This window comes from Manihot esculenta, mitochondrion, assembly GCF_001659605.2.
Source record: "Manihot esculenta mitochondrion, complete genome".
Classification (NCBI taxonomy): domain Eukaryota; kingdom Viridiplantae; phylum Streptophyta; class Magnoliopsida; order Malpighiales; family Euphorbiaceae; genus Manihot; species Manihot esculenta.
The window spans coordinates 581,839-602,022 of record NC_045136.1 but is presented as its reverse complement, the minus strand read 5'-3'; the positions used below and the strand labels follow the sequence as shown (position 1 = coordinate 602,022).

The following is a 20,184-nucleotide window of genomic DNA, read 5'->3' as shown; positions in this document are numbered from 1 at the left end:
CTCCCCCCCCTATTCGCTTTGCTCGAGTGTCTTCGTTCCTCTCCAACTCGGTCTACCGTCTGACTCAATTACAACATAGCCCCGTAAGAACTTACTCGAGTGACTGAAAGCCGTAAGAAGGCAGTCGAGTCTATGAAACCTACACTTATCAGTCAAAGCTACTAGAAAGCTTGAGCCCCGAAAGAAAGCATGACCTTCGTAAAGGTCCAGTCTAACTCGTATTCGTGATTTACTAACTTCGGCGCCCTAGCTAAGGAGACACGACCTCGGACTTGAACAAAGGGGAATCAGACTCTCTAAAAATGATAAGATTCTCTTCTATGATAAATTACTTACAGCGATCCTGCATCTCCGCCTAGTTACTTCGCTCCGCCCCTTGATGACAAAGTAAACATAGCCGAAAGGCCCTTTTTTTCCTATCGCTTTGCTAGACTCCTCTACACCTATCTTATGAAATCCGTGCCGTTCAATTTCCTTATTCCCTCTCTCTTGTCTCACCGCAACCTGTCGCCTAAAACAGGAGAATCGAAGGAAAGCAAGTTTAGGCTTCAAGTCAACTACATCTCAAAGCCTCGAAGGTTATAAGAAAGCAAGCTAGGCCCCTCATTCAATTTAGCTACTCAAGTCTTATATCCACTACGTTCCTCAACCTAGCAGATGAAAGACAAAGAGCCTTAACAGTTGACTACCAAAGCCCCCTCTAAAAAGAAAAATGCGGCACCCCATTCCCGAGCCCAATGGTTAGTAGAAAGGGCTTGCTTGAGTGTATGAACGCCTAGAAAGCTATGGCTTGGTCCCCTATTGCGGATTAAAAAAGCTTTCTATCTCAGAAAAAGAATTACGCTCCTATTCCTATCCCTAGCTAAAAGCGTCTCAAGAAAGAGGAAAATCTTTCTTTTCTAAATGAATCTTATATCCACCCTTTCTTCCTCTCGCTACACGTATGGATCTCCTCGTACGTATAAAGCTGCGGCATCCTATCCTTGAAGGATTCGTTCCTCTGCATTAGTCTCAGGGACATAGCCATATCTTACGAGATTAGGCCGATCGGAGAATGCCAATTTTTAATTAATTAATAAAGAGTTGCACGTATCGAATCTTTAAAAGTAGCAGACGCATTAGCATGAGCAAAAGGAGTTTCCTCATCTCAACCTTCTGATTCGCGATCCATTTCTCGAAAAGGTGCAAATCACTACTAGGCGATTTACGGATGCAGGATTTTCTGGAATTCATTAATAGTGAAAAGTGAAGCCGAGGTTGAATCCGCAACCGGTTTTTGCCGGAAAGTCAGTAGTTTGAGGACCTGGCCCCGGCTCAATAGAAAAAGAGACTTTCCTCGTGTTAGCCGAACTGGGATAAGTAGAAGGATTAAGCCAAAAATCCCCGGCATATTTCCCCTTTCAAGGAGGAATTCCTCAAGTCTTCGAAGTAAGGTTTTGGTAGGCTATAGAGCTACCGGTGGTTCATCTTAATCAGCTGTAAGTCAATCAACTCGTACCTTTTTAGGAAATAATCTTCTTATACAGGGCAAACGCAATCCCCACTCCCAACTTCTAAAAAATCTCCTTCTTGGATGAATTTCTATCATTTACAAAAGAGTAGGTGAGAAAGAAAAAGAAAGTCGATCTACGAAAGATAGGACAGAATCAAAAGAAAGACTGACTAAGAGAAGTTGGAATGAGAGTACGGGATGATAGATAGAAAGGAATTCCGCCCGGGACTCTTACACTGTACCAAAAGAAGGGCAAGGGCTATGGGTATAGACCCGAAAGACTCTCGCTTTGAACCACTTCTCCCACTAGACGGGACATCCTTGAAGCCAAAAAAAAAGGGCTTTGAAAACACTTTTTAGATTGAAATCTCAGTTTAGGAAGGTACCTTAGCCTTCATGCCCTCGATCAAACTATCAACTGACCGACTGGATGGACTAACAGAAAAAGAGTAGCCTACGCTGGCTGGACCACTGGACATACCTACATACGAACTGCAGACAGACAGATACGAATTCTGCCCTCCGGCTATTACACATGACCTGAGGAAGGAAGAAAGGAAACTCAGTCCTTAAGTATTAGGCTGATCGGCTGATAGGATTGACTCGCGGACTGGATGAGACCATTCACTCACGGAAGACTTGCTAGATATCGCTCCTTCCAAGTGAGCCTCTTTCATAGGAATTCCCCCCATCAGATCAGGGGGTTCCTATAGGGGCCAGGTACACTCTACCTGAAAATGAGACAGAAATGAATGCAAGCCTTCACCAGGAATCTGCCCAAGTTCCCGCCTTAGAAGGAGCTCCCTTGGTAACATGACCTTGCTAACATGACTGGGATTCCTCGACTCCATCCGAAAGAACATGATGTTTGGAAGCGTTAAGGATTGGGCTAAGGGACTCAACTAAAGGAATCTCACCTACGCTAGGCGTTTCAAAATAAAGTACAGGTGCCCACTCCTTCGCACCTATATCCATCGGCCGTCTCAGTCTTAGTCGGTCGGGTCAAGGACAAAACCCCTCCAGAGCACTGCCGACGAAAAGATCCTGTGCATGGTCTCAGCATTGATCCATAAGCAGCAAGCTCATAAGTTAGAGCTCATCAAGCTGACTGAATCGCTTTCGAATGAGACTGAGGAAAAAAACCTAGGGTCGTCGAAGCTATCTACAGAAGTATGGGGTGGTTCATCCTCCTACTTACTTTAACCGGTACCATACCTGCTAGCTAAGGGGACGCCCAGTTGTTCTTGGGATCTAACTCGGCTGCTAGGCTCCTCATCACCGACTGCCCCTGAAGACCACCACCACCCGGGGCTGTTTAGGCCGGTTCATCCCCCGGCTGTCCAATTGGGTGCGGTATACTGGTTCCTAAGAATTGGGCACTACTCTTATCTGGTTCCTCGGAGCTTAACCCGGACGCAGCTAGAAGCGTTGACTTGTTCTTTCCTGAGGAGATCCTCGCAGGGGGGTGTCCGCCATTCTATAATAGGAATTTTATCAAGCTTGCCAGAATGTTTTCGGAAGCATCAAAGCATATCTTATGAAAGCCCCAGTCCTCATGAGCCCGAACAAAAGGCAAGCCATTGCTGTTATATATCACGGCGTTAGACGCTTTCTTGGGTACTCTCCTCGCCCAGCGCAATGAGCAAGGTAAGGAGAACGCACTAGACTACTTGAGCCGGAACCCTGTTGGAGTAGAATTCAAGTACACTCCAATAGAGAAAACATCATGTCTAGCTCTCATGTTCGCTTTACAAAAGCTCAGGCATTCTCTGTTGGAGCACAAAAAAAAGTGGATCTCTAGGGCAGACCCTTTCAAGTACATCATGTCTCGGCCAGAGGTTCACTCCTTGGCTTGGAAATGGAAAGAGTGTTCTATCTTCATTCCTAGCTTCAATTCTCCTAATTCGATGTGGCCTTTTCTTCAAATGGTTTGTAGCCAAGCGTTATGCTTTCGATGTCCGCCTAATCCTTTGGATTAAAAAAAACCTCGTCTACCAATAAGAGAAGTGCTCTTTTGATTTTATGTGGAGTGAGTGTTCTTCGCTTCGTTTTAGTTTTATGTGCAATGCTCGGATTTTCAATCTAGTGGGCTTTAGCCCCAGAGTCTCTGCTTTACAATCCAGTGGCTATTTGTTCTCACCGAATCCAGATCTATTGTGTCAGGTTGCAAAAGAAAAGACACCTTTGTGTCTAAGATATGTACCACACATTCACAAGTCTTGAATCCATGTGATTGTGGGGAGCCTCTCAACAACATCGCAAAAGAATTACTTCCCCAACCCCCATTTGACCCACTGGAACAGACAAGCAGAATTCCAGCAATTTCGGTCTTTCTTGGCGCAATTCTTTGAAGTTTAGCTTTAGCGGAATCTCTATCCCAACATGGAGTGTTTTTAAATATAGGTCAGTGATAAAGAAAAAAGGGAAGGAAGAAGAATAAATAAGCTAGCGAACTTCTTTTTCTGACATAGGTATAGGCCCCATGTAGCTGCTGAACTAAACTAAACAATAAACAAGGAGAGGTCAAAAAGCAAATTGCTTTTTCAGTAATCTCTCTCTTCACCGGAGCAGATGAGGCCCCTAGGAATGGGGGAGGAGGGAGAGTGGGTAAGCGGGCTCCTTCCACAACTAATGCACTCGTGAAGTGCTAATAGATGTATCTAAGGCGAGCTCTTTTGCTCGCTGTCTGGGAGCTCTACTCATCACCCCTATCACTCGACAAGCCAAGCTTTTCATTCATTACAGTAATGTTTTTCCATGTCTCTGATGATTCGGCAGAAGGAAAGAGGCAAGGCTTTGACAGATCCGCCGAAGAAGGCTCGGTCTTAGAACTAGTCTGAAGCTTGTCAAAAGGCTTTTGACGGGTTGAAGATGGCGATGGTGATTGAGCCGATGCTGAAGTTACCTGAGTTTGATAAGCCATTTTCGGTTGAAACTTTCGCTTCTGGCAGAGGCCTTGATGGGCTGAGCACTTGACCAGTTGGTGATGCAATTGGCAAGTGAACAACGAGTCTTGGTTGAAGACTCAAGCTTGTGGGCTTGGTAGAAGCAAACGAGTGACCGATTGGGCATGTTGTCACTTACTACTTGGGATGGTATGGGACATTCCCTCATGGTGAAATGGCTACCTTCTTTGTGTTGTCTACTCAAGGTAAGAGCGGGATACTTAGCGGAAAGGGTGGACAAGGCCGAACGCCTTCAAACCTTGCTCTAGAGTGCCCTCCAGGGGAGCAACCGAGAACAGGGGCGGTGAATGGGACATTGATCCAAAGATCGAGTACGGTAGGAAGAAGCCTCTTTCTTTAACTTATGATAAGCCCCGCCTATTTATTATTTGCATAGTTGAAAGTCAAACGAAAGATGCGAGGTGACAAATTAAATCAACAGGAGAGGAGCTAGAAGCCTTAAGCGCTAGGCCTGACCGATTTCCTTTCGTTTGGCGGTGGGAGGGGAAGGATAAGAATTGATTCACCCGGTGGGACTATCCTCATGATACGGAATCTTCTTCTTCGAATTAGTCTCAAAGGGAGCTCAGAAGACCTCGTCTATTGTGGTTTATAAATAACCTATGGGCTGGCCGGCCTTCTGTTTTGAAGAATGGAATCTTAGTTAGGAAAACAAGACCGGAGACAAACCCTTCCAACATCAGTTATTAAACCCTTTTTCGATATGACCATCAACAGCAAAGCGTGGCTTCTCCCCCCCAGAAGGCTGATCTCTTCATTGGCCAAGGGGTTAAGATCTCCTCTTCCTATATGCGGCGAATCTTCTTCAGATTGGATAGATATGGAACCAGACAATTTCAGTCTATTCGTTCGCGCCCCTTGCGAAGCGGTTCGCTCACATTGATAGAAGTCTGGTTTGCTGCATCCGCCAAACAGCTTACTCTTATTTTAGCGGGTAAGATTATCAACATTGTTTTAAAAGTTCTAAGATGTGTGAACAAGAGAGTGATAGTAAATTAGTGGAACCGGTTGTCTTCGATATATTGAATAATTCGAAGGCTAGCTTCCCATTAAGGAATGAAGAATTACGTAAGATTGAAATGGAAATTGAGGACCTGACTCTCTTCTTCGATGAAGAATCAATATTCAAAATAGCACCCGAGCTAATTAATTTATTTAGGGAAAAGAATGAAAGTGCTAGGGATTACCTGATGAATATGGAACTCTCAAAGGATGATATTGAATTGCTTTCAGAGTTCGGTGAATATACGATTGAGGCATTAATAGTTCATGTACTGGGTGTGGTTTTTAACCCACTTAGAGAAAATAAATTAATTATTAATTCGTCTTTCTTCTTTGGTTTCAGTATTAGAAAGGTGTGTCCGTAAAGAAGTATCATTATTTCAATTCCGGAGGAAAAATCAATCTATTTCTATGTCCACTCCTGAACTTAAAAAAGTGCATCTGTCTGGTAAGGAGAGGTTGAACTCGAAATCTTCGATTATCTATCCCTTCGGTATCGGCTTAGTTCAATTCATGGAGGAGAGAGGTTTGATCACCTTAATCAGTGATTTGCCTCATCGATCGAATAATAAGAAAAAAGTTTACTATATTCCAACCCATTTCTACGTATTCTGAAATTTGAATATCTCATTACTCCCTCTCAAGGTCAACCTTCCAATGGTATGCCAACCTCTAGATTGGACGATTTCCTGCCAGCCGGGTCAAAGCCCAATAAAGCTGTCTGATCTATCAGGGGGTTACTTAATAAGTGATCAAAGAAGGGATATCTATGATACTTACCGTCTCTTAAGTACCGATGAGGATGAGATTGATGATATTTCTATTTCTATTCCCAGAGGGGATAATCACATAGATGATCTATGCGATGTAATGAACAAGCTGCAGGGACAGGCCTTTCAAATCAACAGTGATTTGTTGAAATATATTCTAACGCATGAGGATATATTAGTAAATGAAGGTTTACTCGTGCCAAGATTTCTAGCCTCTATGAATATAAAAGATCTCTATAACATACTTAGTGAGTTTCACATGATGAATAAGGTTATTCAGAAATTATATAGCTTTAATGAATTGTTACATACTTTGTTACATACCATACAACGCTCTCGTTATGAACAATTTATTCTAAAGTTTGCTTCCTCTGTGAAGGATTGGCTTACAGTGAAGTCTTCATTCAGGGATTAGGGTTTACGGTAAGCTATTGCATTGGTAAGTCTTTGGGTGGCATGCTAAAAACAATAGAGTTCAAGGCGGGAAGGCGAGCAAATAAAGAAAAAGATTAAAGCCTTAACAATGAACCGTAGGCCTAGAGTTAACCTCTTAACTTAGAGGCTGTCTTGAGTAAAACCTTTATAGTGTAGCTGCTTTTGTGTCACCCTCTTTCTATGGTTAGTGTAGTAGTAATGTCTTGGCAAGGAAGGGTTTGTTTTCAGATGCCAGGAATTAGAGCAGCCAAAGGGGCACCTACTCAGACTAAGCGAGTGAAGATTGGATGGTCCGGGAGTCCATTCTTTTATGAAAGACAATAGGTAGTTGCTGTTGATGAATCCACCCCTTTTCAGTCTCCTGGATTACACTGGTAGTTCCATCCCGGTATGCTACTAGATAAGAAAGAAAGAGCTAACTTAGTTATCTTAGCCATGGAGAGCAAGTAACTTGGCTATTAGGGAATCTTTCATGAAGAGAGTGGAAAGCTTATTGACTTAACACAGTCCCGAGAGAAAAAGAAAGAAAAACAGGCATAAGTCCCAGTTTAAGTTCCAGGCCCTGCTCCTAAAGCCTTTGCAGCATTTTAAATCGATGCGGGCAAGAGGTTTCCTAATTTCCTTCGCTAGCCTAGTTAAGAGTTGGCCTTTCTGTGCAAATGGTTCAACAATTCCGGAAGACTCCTATTCCAGCCAACCTTCTATATCGCTATTTTGATGATGTACGAAATCACACTCATCGGCATGTCCAGTATTATTTGCGATGAACCTCTGTGCCTAGTGCTAAATCAACTTACTCCGGAGAGATAGATTATTCAGTGAAAGCTTATTAAATTCCCTGAGGGCTTGTAAGGATAGCATAACCCGGCTCTATCTACTCGCTCCTCTGTGAGAATTGCCTTCCCCTGCTCTACTCGGAAATCTATAACTGATTAAACTGATATTCAAAACCTGCTACTACTAGTATAGAAGAAGATCCATTAACACGCACGGCTACCCATATAACAAGTTGCCTCTGACCTCTGTCTCACGACCGCAAATAGAACCTGTAGCTTCATGCCCTGACCTGAACTTCCTTTTTTATTCCTTTGAGACTGATAGTAAGGGAAGAAGACTAAGTGAATGTGGTTGCAGGTCTATCGCCATACCCCTAGAATAAGGTGACTTTGCCTTTTCCTTTCTCTTTTTTCCTCCTAAAGGAATTCATCCAATCCAAGTAATTGATCTAGGGCTTGACATGGATACGAGCTCACGAGGGCACATCTCCTGTTTCAAAGAACATTATGTCTGACGAGAACAAACCGCATGATTGGCTCTCTATTCAGCTTCTTGACCCTTAAATCTTTATGACGGGATGAAGCAGTTGAATCCTCTGCCTCCCGTTGGTCGCCTCTCTATCTTAGAATGTCGGTATCGAAGAAAGATTGAATTAGCCGGGTAAACCTCTCGCACTCTATACTTTTACTATAAAAAAGCGGAGTAAACCTTATTTATAAAGTTGCACGATTCAAATGGATGGCTATTAGTATAATCTTAAGCCAAAAAGACCTACTTTCCTCGTTCAAATCAAATCCGTGAGTGAATCTAGCTAGGGCGCCCTCGTAAGGCCTACTTTCTGGTTCTGGACCACCAGAGTAGCTTTTCCGTGGAATAGCCTTTATCTCATCGCCAATGGCCGGGCTTGGAAGCAAAGGTTGGGAAGATATTCAAATAATAGGATTGATTCCTGCCCAGCCAGCTCATTTTCAAACATTCTATTTTAATACATTAGATGAGTTAAGCAAATGAGTTTTCAAGCAGGCTCTTTACAGCAGTCTATTCTCTTACTTAGGCAAGCCCGCCAGTGAGAAAGATGAATTAATCCTGTGAGTTACTTTACAGCAATCCTAAGCTCATCCCCTGCTTTTAACAAAGCAACTAGATTAGAATCTTCTCAAATTGTTGAAGTTCTAGTGTAGTGCTAAGCCCTTCCCAGCCAAGCGAACATAGTGCATAGGCGGTTTGAGATCCATTGGAGTTGTAGTCTCTTTTGGAGGGAGGATATCTTCCTAGATATAATTCTTCTCCATCTGGCTATGTCGCAGTTTCTTGAAGATTCACATGTGACAATATATTCAGTTCGGTTTCCATCAGTCCCTCGAAGTTCCTTTTGAATGGAGGAGATATGGAGCGCTACTCTACTCTAATGTAGCACTTCTAGAGCATGCTTTGGAATAAGACTGTAATATGGGTTATTAGCCCTTTCCTCCTTCCAGATATTCTTAAAACTAATAAAACTAAGCAGAGCAGGTGACTGGTCGGTGCAATTCCCCATAGGGTAGGTCAAAACATTGGTTTTGACAACAGAAAGATGCTAAAATTGCCAAAGTGTCATAGTCCGAAAATTTATCCCCTCTGCTTGTGATTTCGATAGAGAACTAAAGGTAGGAAGACCAGAATGACATGACTTGATATAATAGGCAAGAGCAAATACAATTCGAGGAGCAGAATCTGGATCTATGATCTTGAATCTTTTGCTTAGCTTAACGAGAAGGGGCGGATAATCTACTATGAAATTCAAATTTCAATGTGACTCCGGTATTCACCATCCGATGCATTACTCATTTCAACTTAAATGGAATGATTTGATGAATGGCGTATAAGATTGTTCTTCCACTACGGACTTGGAAGCTTGGTCTTCCCTTCTCACCCAATGGAGAGGATATAGCTATGCGTAATAATTTTGATACAATTGAATCACATTGTGAAAGAGCATTTCGAGAGGCAGAGTAAGGTTTTTAAAGTAATTCCATTCCATTTTTGGTACGCCAACTCACTCTCTTTATCTGTTCACTCATATGGGTGGTTGGGGCGGGAAATGATATAGCCAAGATGGTTGTACAATGAGTTATTATTATACTTAATATCCCAAAGGAAGAAGGTCACAGCTTAGCTAGAAGCTATAGAAAGGGGTTCCAGACAATTCAAAGTTGTTCTTTTTGACTATACCTTGGCTTATCAAAATGAGAGTTTCGGGGACCCCAATGAGGAAGATACCCTTTCCATAAAAGAAAGACCAACCCAATCTCGACGAATAAATGTGCGCAACTGCATCAACAATGTCTTCTTCTTGCTGCAAAGGAAATGCATGAGTGAAAGACTATTTCAGAATTCAGAAATCTTTCTTTTTCGTAGAAAAATGAAACAATCTTATTCAAGCTTTCTGGACGTCTTTCTACGCGTAAAGCTTTAGATTCATAGATCGGTCGTTCCAGATGTGATGTTGCAAGCCGCCGATCCGCGCAACCAATATCTGACGCGAGGCCAGTTCTTCTTTAGAGGCCTCCTAAAGGCAAATCACACTTTTTTCTTTGGGATAATTCTACTTCACCCATCTTTATAAGAAAGTCGGCTTGACACATGACACAAAGCCAATCGAAGGCGAAGGAAAGAAAGAGAGAAGAAAGTAGCTCCTGCCCACGTGAGAGTGGGATGGAATAGCCTTAAAAGAGAAAAGGGCAAAGCCCAAGAGAAAGCTATTTAGCATTTCATGTTTAGCCCTTAACTGATTTAGCTTTTAAACTAGTCATGCTGAAATAGCATAGGTAATAGAGATTGGAAAACTGGTATTTGCGTAAGAAAGGGCTATTCAAGTTTTGAGTTGACTTAGATAAAGCATCATATGCTCAATGTGAAATTGAGTTAAATTGACTTCCGATTAAACACAATCTTCCGATGGTTTGCAATCAAAAAGACGAATTCAGAGCCGTTCGGAGAGAATGATGGTTATAGTACCTGTTCCGCTTATTCCACTGCTTCCTGGGTTGGATAAGAGTTCTAAGCCCCCCGCAACTGAACCCCGGGATTCTCTTTTCTAAGCATTTGCCTGAAAGCGCTTACTCAATCCCACTCCCGCTTTTGATGAGAAGAAGTCAGGGCGGCTTACACAATAGCTTCCAAAAGTTCACAGTAGTAGCATTAGCTCTAGTGAGGGTCTCAACATTCGCATAGCCTAAGGGGCAAGAGAGAGAGGTGGAGGTCTTGTTAGAGCCTCGGTCTTGGAACTTCCTTCTCAGGGACTTGCCACAGGGCATTATTTTCGCTCAATTTCTGCGTTTTCAGACCTTTGATGATAGATCCTACGTTGATTGGCTTAAAGTGCCATATAACGCATTCTATCAGACTCTGGATGTATAATTTATTATCAGCCCGGAGTGCAGAAAATGAGAATGGTAGTGAAATCCTTTGGGGAGTGAAGAGATGAAAAGAAGAGTTGAAAGCGCTTACTAGTGAGCGAGGAAGAATGAAGAAGCAAGGGACGTGGACAGATATTGGAAGAGTTGTAAGCCCTATTGCATACCATATTGCTCCTGTTTACCGTACTATTAGCTGTACTTCTTGATAAATGAGATAAAGTGCTTAATGATATGATCGACCTCTGGAACAAGATGGTCGACACTTCAAGTTTTCCCTAGTCTCATCATCTGTTAGGATGCCTCAGCTGCCCCTTAAATAAATAATCGTGCTATTCCTCCATTTTCATTCTAATCCCATTAGCTTTCTGTGGTACCTACAAATGAAATGGGTTCAAAGCCCTGCGCGCTCTACGCCTAGAGGATCTGCGAATCCCTCCTTCTTATACTAAAACTTTACAAGGCCCGCCTCATGGCATCCAAGTTGAAAGAGAGAAATTGAACAAGTAGGGTCGTCCCCTATTGGGCTGTACTATTAAACCAAAATGGGGGTTATCCGCTAAGAACTACGGTAGAGCGGTTTATGAATGTCTACGTGGTGGACTTGATTTTACCAAAGATGATGAGAATGTGAACTCCCAACCATTTATGCGTTGGAGAGACCGTTTCTTATTTTGTGCCGAAGCAATTTAGAAAGCACAGGCTGAAACAGGTGAAATCAAAGGGCATTACTTTACTTGAATGCTACTGCAGGTACATGCGAAGAAATGATCAAAAGAGCTGTATTTACCCGAGAATAATTGGGCCTTCCTATCATAATGCATGACTACAGGGGGATTCACTGCAAAGACTAGCTTGGCTCATTATTGCCGAGATAATGGTCTACTTCTTCATATCCATCGTGCAATGCATGCAGTTATCGATAGACAGAAGAATCATGGTATGCACTTTCGTGTACTAGCTAAAGCCTTACGTTTGTCTGGTGGAGATCCTATTCACTCTGGTACAGTAGTAGGTAAACTTGAAGGGGAAAGAGAGATCACTTTAGGCTTTGTTGATTTACTACGTGATGATTTTCTTGAAAAAGATCGAAGCCGCGGTCTTTATTTCACTCAAGATTGGGTCTCTCTGCCAGGTGTTCTGCCCGTCGCTTCGGGGGGTATTCACGTTTGGCATATGCCTGCTTTGACCGAGATCTTTGGAGATGATTCCGTACTACAATTCGGTGGAGGAACTTTAGGACACCCGTGGGAAATGCACCAGGTGCCGCACGCTTTCCTTAGCAAGCAGAGTGCTAACTAAGGCCGTGACAAGTGGTAGCAGAGCCAGGTTAGGTGGGGAGTAGCCTTTGTTGTAGGAAGTCCTCATAGTAAGCGCATAGGAGGTGGCTAAGTGGCTAATCCGGACCAGGTTCAAGGAAGCTTTCCCTTCGGGGAATAACTCCGTGGGATAGAAGAATAGGCTGTTTGCAAGAAAAGGTTTGACAGGAGAGGGAGGAAGACACTCGAGCTAGATAACAGATCTGTGGGGGAAGTGGAAGTCTAAGAGCGAGTACCTCGAAAGCGAGCACGAAAAGAAGGCTTTTTCGGAAGACTATATGGACTATGCTTTCAAGCTTTAACAATTGGCTTCTCCTCAAAGGAAGTCATATGCTTTTTTCTTAAGTGTGGTGTCTTCAATACAACCTTCCTTAACCTAAAAGTGTAGGTAGGAGATCCAGTTAACGAATAGGCTACGGCTGTAGCTGCAATGAGTAATGATTTCTTGGATGCTCTTTCTTAATCTGATAGAAAGTGGTTCCTTATTTTATTCTCGGCACCTATCAAAGTAATTTAATCCCTGTCCTATCATCTGTATAATGGGGTTCGTCATTTATTGACGGATTTTTCGGGATTTCTCTTTCTTAGAATTGGCCGAAAAAGAAGTAACGCTATGGATACCATGACCGATCACTGCCATCTCACGAATTGGATTCGAACCAATCAAGCTACTTTCCCTTTAGTAGATCGTGAGTGGGTCTGTCGTCCTCCTCATTATAGTCCTCCTAAAATCAATAGCATTTCGTCGAAATATATCCTGTCTTTTCACCTTAGTAGTCCTATGCATAGTAAGTACTATAGCCCCAATCATGGCTACTAATAAAATAAGACTAGGAACCAAAAACCAGACGAAATAGTAGGTATAAAGTAAATTGCCCAATGTTTCCAAATTAGTCCAACTTCGTACCTTTCCGGCATAAACTGTATATCTCAGAGAGGTCGTATTTCTTTGGGTTGGTAGTAATGGAATGGTTTCATTATCTAAAATGAAGAACATTTCCCACCAAAGGATCAGTCCAATAATACCACTCACTGGTAAATAGCGCAAGACTTCTTCGTGAATCTCCGCTATTTGAATATGGAACATCATAACAACGAATAGGAACAAAACGGCTATAGCTCCTATATAAACTACTGGGAAGATCATAGCGGAGAAGTCGAGACCTAACAAAAGAAGTAAACCTGAAGTATCGCGAAAGACTAGGATGGGAAACAAAACGGAATGTACCGGATTTTTAGCACGTGCAACCATCAAACCAGAGACCAAAGCAGGGCTCGACAAAACAGAAAGTATCATGGTACGTCGTCCTTCCCTGAAATGGAACTTTCATACTGGAGCAAGAACTTGCATGAAAGTCGATCTATTACGACCAGCGCGGTTGTTCGTATTTCATTTTCTTTTTCCAAACCAAGCCCTTCTTAGAAAGCACTCACTGAGTTACTTACGGAATCTCAAATCTCTCTCGACGCCGAGAATTTTTTATGTGTCCAGGTCGATTAGAGGTTCGGTTTGCTTCTCCCCTTTAGCGTTCTGGGCCCCTGAAAAAAGAAAGAAACCCGAAATCAAAAAGAAAGAAGAGAAATTTGGCCATCTTTCCCGAGAGAGGCCGCTTTCTCTCAGGCCATCAGTCTTCTACTTCTAGTCGACTGCTCTATGACGGGCTTCCCTGTTTCCTGGGCTCTGCTCGCTCGTCTACGCTCCGACCCAGCAAGTAATAATTGAAATTCATTTCACCTTGCCTGCATTAAGATTTAAAACTTTTCGTCAAAAAAAAGGCAATCAATCAGAATTAAGAAAAAAAATGGAAATAGTGACTAGATGGATCCCTATCTTTATCTCTATCCACGGGGATACCTATCTATATGGATAGAAATCTATCTATGAATCGATCTAGACTATCCTCTATCCGGATAGATATGTCCCTATGAGCGACTACGCCGATCTTTATATGTTTTGGCCACGTCCGTTTCCGCTCCGAAGAGGAAGGTTTAAATCTTTCAATCTTATGTCGTGAGGGATATGACCTATGTTCGGTCCATAAGATACCACAGCTTTTAGTGTTCTATGATTCACCTCCGAATAATGAGTAGGTAGTTCGATCCTTTTGATTCTTCTCTTCATAGTAAACTGATAGGGGGATGCGGAGCAATAGATCGAATTACTATATAAAGAAGAGTTGTAAACTATAGGACTTCTTATTCGAGTAGGAAGATTTCGGTTTTTCTCGTTCCTTTTCTTCGATAAGAATAGGGATTTGAAATGATACAAATTTCTCTTCATTCTGTTGTGCTCAGCGAAGGAACTGCCTAAGCATACTTTTTCGGATCCAAACTTCTTTGTTCTTTCTAAGTCTTCTTCTTGCATAGAAGAACGCAACTGTTGCAAAAACCGGGATTTTAGTAGTAGGCGGCATCCCCTCTTAGTTTTGAGTAGGTGGAACCATTCTGTTTTGGTTCTTCTCCACATTCTTACCGGGTGATCCAGGAATTTGCCTATGATTTTTTCAACTGATATTTCGATATAGAAAGATCTCCTTATTTCTTCACCGCGGATTCTTGCGTCATTTTCTTGAAAAGATATTATATCACCGTGGGACACTTTCAAATGAGTAATGCTTACCATTCCATTATTCACACAAACCCTTCGATGACTTATCGGCTGCCTTGCTTGAGGAATAGTTTCACAAAAATGGAGACGAACCGGAATAACGTCCGATCTTGTTTCTGGATTAAGTAGAAAAGGGATATATGAAGTTCGTTCTGTTCCTCTGTGCATCTCTGTGATGGGTAAATCCCCATGAAAAAGGGGCAACTTTCGTGTAGTTTGTGATTGGATGTAACTGTTAAGATTTTCTCTCGGATAAATCTTTCTCTTAATAGATATCTTCTTCTTCCTCAATCTTCGGAGAATGCGGCGTTGTATTATTGTAAGTTCTCTCTTCCGAACATTTCCTGAAAGTAGACGACAAGTTTTAAATCTTAATGCAGGCAAGGCATATCTCGTTGAATCAGTCTTTTTCGCCACATGGAGGCTATGGGAGTCGAACCCAATTCTGTCAAAACCCCCGATAAAGAATGATATAACAATCAAATAAGCTTTTCATTTCTCCGGAACACTAAGCCCATCTCGACAAATAAAGAGAACTACAAAAGCAATCAAGCAACTCGCACACCTTTCATCTACCTCTCTTGCTTCTCTTATGAAATTTATAATTAAGATCATCTTTCATACCTAAAAGCAGCCTCTCTCTTAAATACGTTAGGTTAGGACCAAACTCAACTGATTCAACTCAAGCAATCACAGTTATTTTATTCAACGGGTGAAGAAGTCGAACTCTCTTTCGCCTGGTTAAGCACTTTGCCTGCTATTCCTTATTATAAGGCACACACAGGAAAGAGCGGAGTTGTTCCCAAGAACATCCCCGGATGTGAAAGCAGAACTAGCGCTTGAGGAAAACTCAGAGAAGCTAGAAAAGAATTCCTTTCTAGCTTTTAGATAGCCTAAGGTCTTGGCTTGACTAGGGATCCTAATAGGGAAAAAACATAGTTCAGAGTCGATTCAACAATCGCACCCAACCTCGCTAAATCAGATTTCCTTGGGCGATTTTGTATTGCATTTTTGAGGAAACCCCGCATAACATAAGAAATGGATATACATGACTTTGGAGCGGTAAAAAGCAAGAGAATGAACTACTTGCCTACCTTAATCGATGGGGCTAAAAATAATCTTCCTTTTCCTTCCTAGGAAGATGGTATAGGATAGGCCCCGGTTGACTTGGCATGATTCTCTCCCTTGATTGTGTGTCAGAAAAGTACCCGGGCATTGAGGCAGACAGTCACAGGTCCTAGCAAGGTAAGGGCAGATTCTGTTAAGGCGATTCCTGTTCTTTTTATTTATATTTATATATATAGAAAGATCTAGGCTAGGATGAAATCTATCTCAGGCAGGTCTTTCATTCAAATGAAAATAGGATTTCCTTAACTGAAATAGCAGTCTCATAGCCCTTTCCTTTTTTTCAGTAGGAAATTCTATCTCAAACCAGGGATAAAGAGACTTTTTGATTGTGGTTGTGGTATAGCTCGTTTGGCTAGGGGGTCAGCTGTCAAAAAATCTTTTTTTCAGAAGCTGGAATTGCTGTTCTTGTCTTGCATCAGTTGAGTTTGCTGCTTTCGTCTTTCATTAAGGAGAAAGGAGCGAACAACGCAGCTCAAGGCGATCAGTAAATGGCAGTAGATAGATGGAAAAAGGATAATTCAACCAACCATCCAATAGCGTGCAAGCTAGAAAGAAAGCACTTAGAAGAACATAGACTCGTAAGGAAAGTGAGTGTATGTTAGGAGTGGATTACTACTTCCCTTAGTAGCTTACAAGACAGAAGAGTATATTAATAGCTGAACGCTGACAAAGTAAGAAATAAAGTAATAGTTAAAAAAAATATGACTGATGAGTATTGGCTATATGTGATCGAACCCGCCATAACGAAGCCTAGGGTGGGTACATCCCACACCTGTACTCCAGGTCAGGATGCCAACTTTGCTCAGTGTTCGATTAGCCATCCCTACTTGGGTCGGAGCACAGAACACACAGATCACCGCGAGACCCGTTCTTTATGCAGTTCTACGGAAAGCCTTAATCCACTCCCGGAGACACTACTCCGGTACATCTGCTGGAGTTAAAAACACCTTGCAAGGCAATGTGGCCTCAGTATGCAATGCAAGCTATTAAGTCAGCCACACTACCAGGCAACCCTTACCCGAATAGCATAGTGACAGGTGGATCACCAGTGGGGAATAATATGGGTCCAGTACTCCCGTCACTAAGGACTGTCGGTACACTTTCTTCCGAGTGCGAACGGGCCCTTTTTTTTTTATACAACTGGCTGAAAAGTCATCGTCTGATAGGGGAACGCCCCTATTCTTAGAAGATCTTTCCAACAATCGAGCATTTTGACGTAGATAGGTAGATTCGCAAAGGAACCTTGCCCCACCATTTTTCCTCTCCTCATTCCTGGCATTCCTCCATCAAACCTTCCCTCAGCTTGAAAACAACCCTTTGGGTGGAGAATTTCCTACGTATGAATTGCCCCAATCCATCACCAGAGTCAATTTGTACACAAAATTGTTAGTATAAAAGGTGTCTAAAGCGACACCGCTTTCCCTTAATGAAAAGCCTCCATTCGAGTAGTCTCATAGGTCGGCTCGGTTTCAACCATTCTTGCTAAGGACAACCTCGCTCCTAGCGAAAAAAGTAAGGGTCTGAAAGAGTTCACGATCGAATGAATTCCCTCAAATCGGATGACACAAAGCGAACTAGAATAGGCTGATTGATCCAGAGAGCTCAGGCTGACGGTTAGGTGGTTCGGTTGCTTTAAGGAAGGGGTTCTTCGAGGAAAGGTTCGGGTGGGGAAGGAGGTTGTGATAAGAAGCTTTTTCTTCGTTGAGGGGAGACTCTGAACTCGAGTCAAGAAATTCTTGAAGAAATGGTTACAGACCAGGGGCGTAGCGTGTGTACCTGAAGTTAAAAAATGACACGTGAATGCCGTACGTAAGATAGATCACCACAAGGAGCTCATTAGTAACGTCAGGGTTGCGCTTGCCCTGGCTCTCCTTGGGGCGCTGTTGGCATCTTTTCAGGAATTGAATCAATAGTAGACGAAGATGGCATCGAATCAACTGATATAAAGAAATCCTGAGAAAAGCAAATCGAGAGAGACTGGCCACACGAAGAAAGGAGCGACTCGCCAGATTTGAACTGGCATAGGCAGATTGGATTGAAATTCGCCTATGTTCCGTTAAATAGACTTAATATAGGAATCTAGGACTCTACTCAATTCTATGTCCTTTCGAAGTTAGATTGAGTCAAGGAAATGGTTAGTTCTATAGGAGATCGAATTAGTGATTACTCTCGGGAGCATAGCTGGCCCTAAGAGTCTCCATTCGAGGAAGGATCAGTCTGCCCTATTGGATTGGCTGACCTTTCACTTATTTTTTAATAGGCCAAAAAGTCAAAATCACTCCTCATTTCTCTTTTTTGGGAAGCCAGTGCCCAAAAGAAAGTTGGATTGTTCCTTCTTTTCTTTTGAAGGCTCTGTGCATCTATTTCGTTAGCCCGCGGCCTAAGTAGTAGCCCTTCCTCAGCTTGACAAAAGTCTTTCTTATGCTTCCTTCCCTATCTCTTTCCCATGTTAAGCGTGAAAAGGGCTTCTATGGCGTCGAGTATTTGAGAGTTGTTGGAGAGCTTCCTTGCCTAGCCTATGCTTCAAGGCTAGTTTCAAGCTCATCACAAGGGGTTTACAAGCTGGTTTGATAGAACCCGGAAAGCCTTCCTATTGACTTGACTCTTCCTAATTCCTGAGAAGATCTTACTTTATCTTTATAACCTTCCAATTATGTAACTGTTAGGTAATTATTTAAAAAGATAAGCTGATTGGACTTCTGCCTGGTTAATCTTTCATAAACAAGCACCTGTCTCGTTTATCATTATCTAGAGCTTTCCGATGTCAATCCAGCTTATAGAAGAGTGGAATGCTTATAGACAGAACACTCTATCCTACAGCTAAACAAGTCTATCGACTCATTATCCTAAAGCTAGCTTCGCTAACATTAGTGCTTTCCTACAGCTAGACAAGCCGGTAAACAGATCTAGTTTTTAGGATCTACAGATCTAGGAGACAACTATCCCGGGAAGTTAACTAAAAGCTTCTTCGATAGCAAGTTCTCTCAAAACTAGGAAGTTCAATCCTGATGTGTCTTGCAAAGCAAGTTCCCCTCTTTATTCATTGCTTGCTCGCTTCAAGTCATAGAGCTTACTGACTGCTGTAAGTCTCGGGCATACTGAATGAAAGATCGGAGATAGACTCCTGGCTTTTTTTCCCAGGTAAGGACGATTTCAGACAAGTAAGGCCAAACTACCATAGTATCTCTTTCTTAACGGTCCTCTTCTTAGCCTGGTGGAGGTTTCTTTTTTATCCTTTCTTTTTTCTGAGGACTACTTTCTTCTTTCTTTTTCTTACTCTTCTTTTTCTTACTCAGTGGTGTCGAAGCCTTCTTAGGACTATCTTCTATCTTCTGGTCCCCCATCGTACCTTCTATTCTTTTATGATTATCTTCTGTTTTTAATTTTCCTTTATCTTCCTTTCTCTCTCTTTCCTTCTGAGATAATCTTTCATTAAGACTGCTATTTTCATCCTTAAGTTTCCTTATTTGATTACTTAAGGACTTAACTATTTTTTGTCCTCTTTGATCTAGGCAAGATAAGTCATTTATCTCAATAGGTTCAGAATCAATCCATTTTCCCTCGCGATATACAGACTTCCTCTTTGGATCGTCCGGAAGTTTGAGCTCTATATAGTTTTTATACTGAAATATATTTAGATGTTGGTAATTAACCCTAAAGTTATTAACTACTTCAACCTTCTCTGTACGAGTAGGGTCATTGTACTGTTCAAAAAACCATTTTTTATATACCTTTGCTTTACCTTGCCCCTTGTACTTTATTATTTCGTTTCCATCATCATCTACGATACAATAGACCTTTGGTCCCAAGAAAACCCCTTCACTGCAGCTGTTTTCTAGCTTAAACTTTCCTATGGAAGAATCAATCCAATCAGCAGGTAGTGTACCTCCTAGTACAACTGAGTCAGTGTCTGTGTAGAAGCAGTCATCTCTTGATATAAAGGGATACATATAGATCCTAGCATAGGCTGTGATAGCGGCTGCTATTTGGACAGCTGAATTCTTCGGTGGGTTCCAATAATCATATCCTTTATCGGTATTACTATGATAGGCCACGATGTATTTCTTATTAGATATCATATCACAAAATATCAAATCGCTATGTCTGATCAATTCTTTATACCTATTTTCATCACAGAGCTCGGTTGTTGTACTTTTAGGGTTAATACCGAATCTCCCATATAGAGAATTCATAATTATCTTGTAAACATAGGACAGGGCTTCATTTCCATCTTTCTTTGCCTCTAACCTACTCTCATAGAGTGAGCTCACAAACTCTTTGAAGGGGCTCTC

The 20,184-nt window shown here is 42.1% G+C and overlaps 2 protein-coding genes across 2 annotated transcripts; both read right to left on the bottom strand.

Moving 5' to 3' along the window:
• Positions 1 to 12,835: 12,835 nt before the first annotated feature.
• On the bottom strand, positions 12,836 to 13,453 carry nad6 (NADH dehydrogenase subunit 6). The gene has a single exon. It carries the CDS (start codon positions 13,451 to 13,453, stop codon positions 12,836 to 12,838), a length of 618 nt encoding a protein of 205 aa, YP_009709941.1.
• A 648-nt stretch (positions 13,454 to 14,101) lies between these two features.
• On the bottom strand, positions 14,102 to 15,160 carry rps4 (ribosomal protein S4). Its single transcript is given in 1 exon segment — positions 14,102 to 15,160. A coding segment is annotated over 1 exon segment (1,059 nt).
• Between the last annotated feature and the right edge of the window lie 5,024 nt (positions 15,161 to 20,184).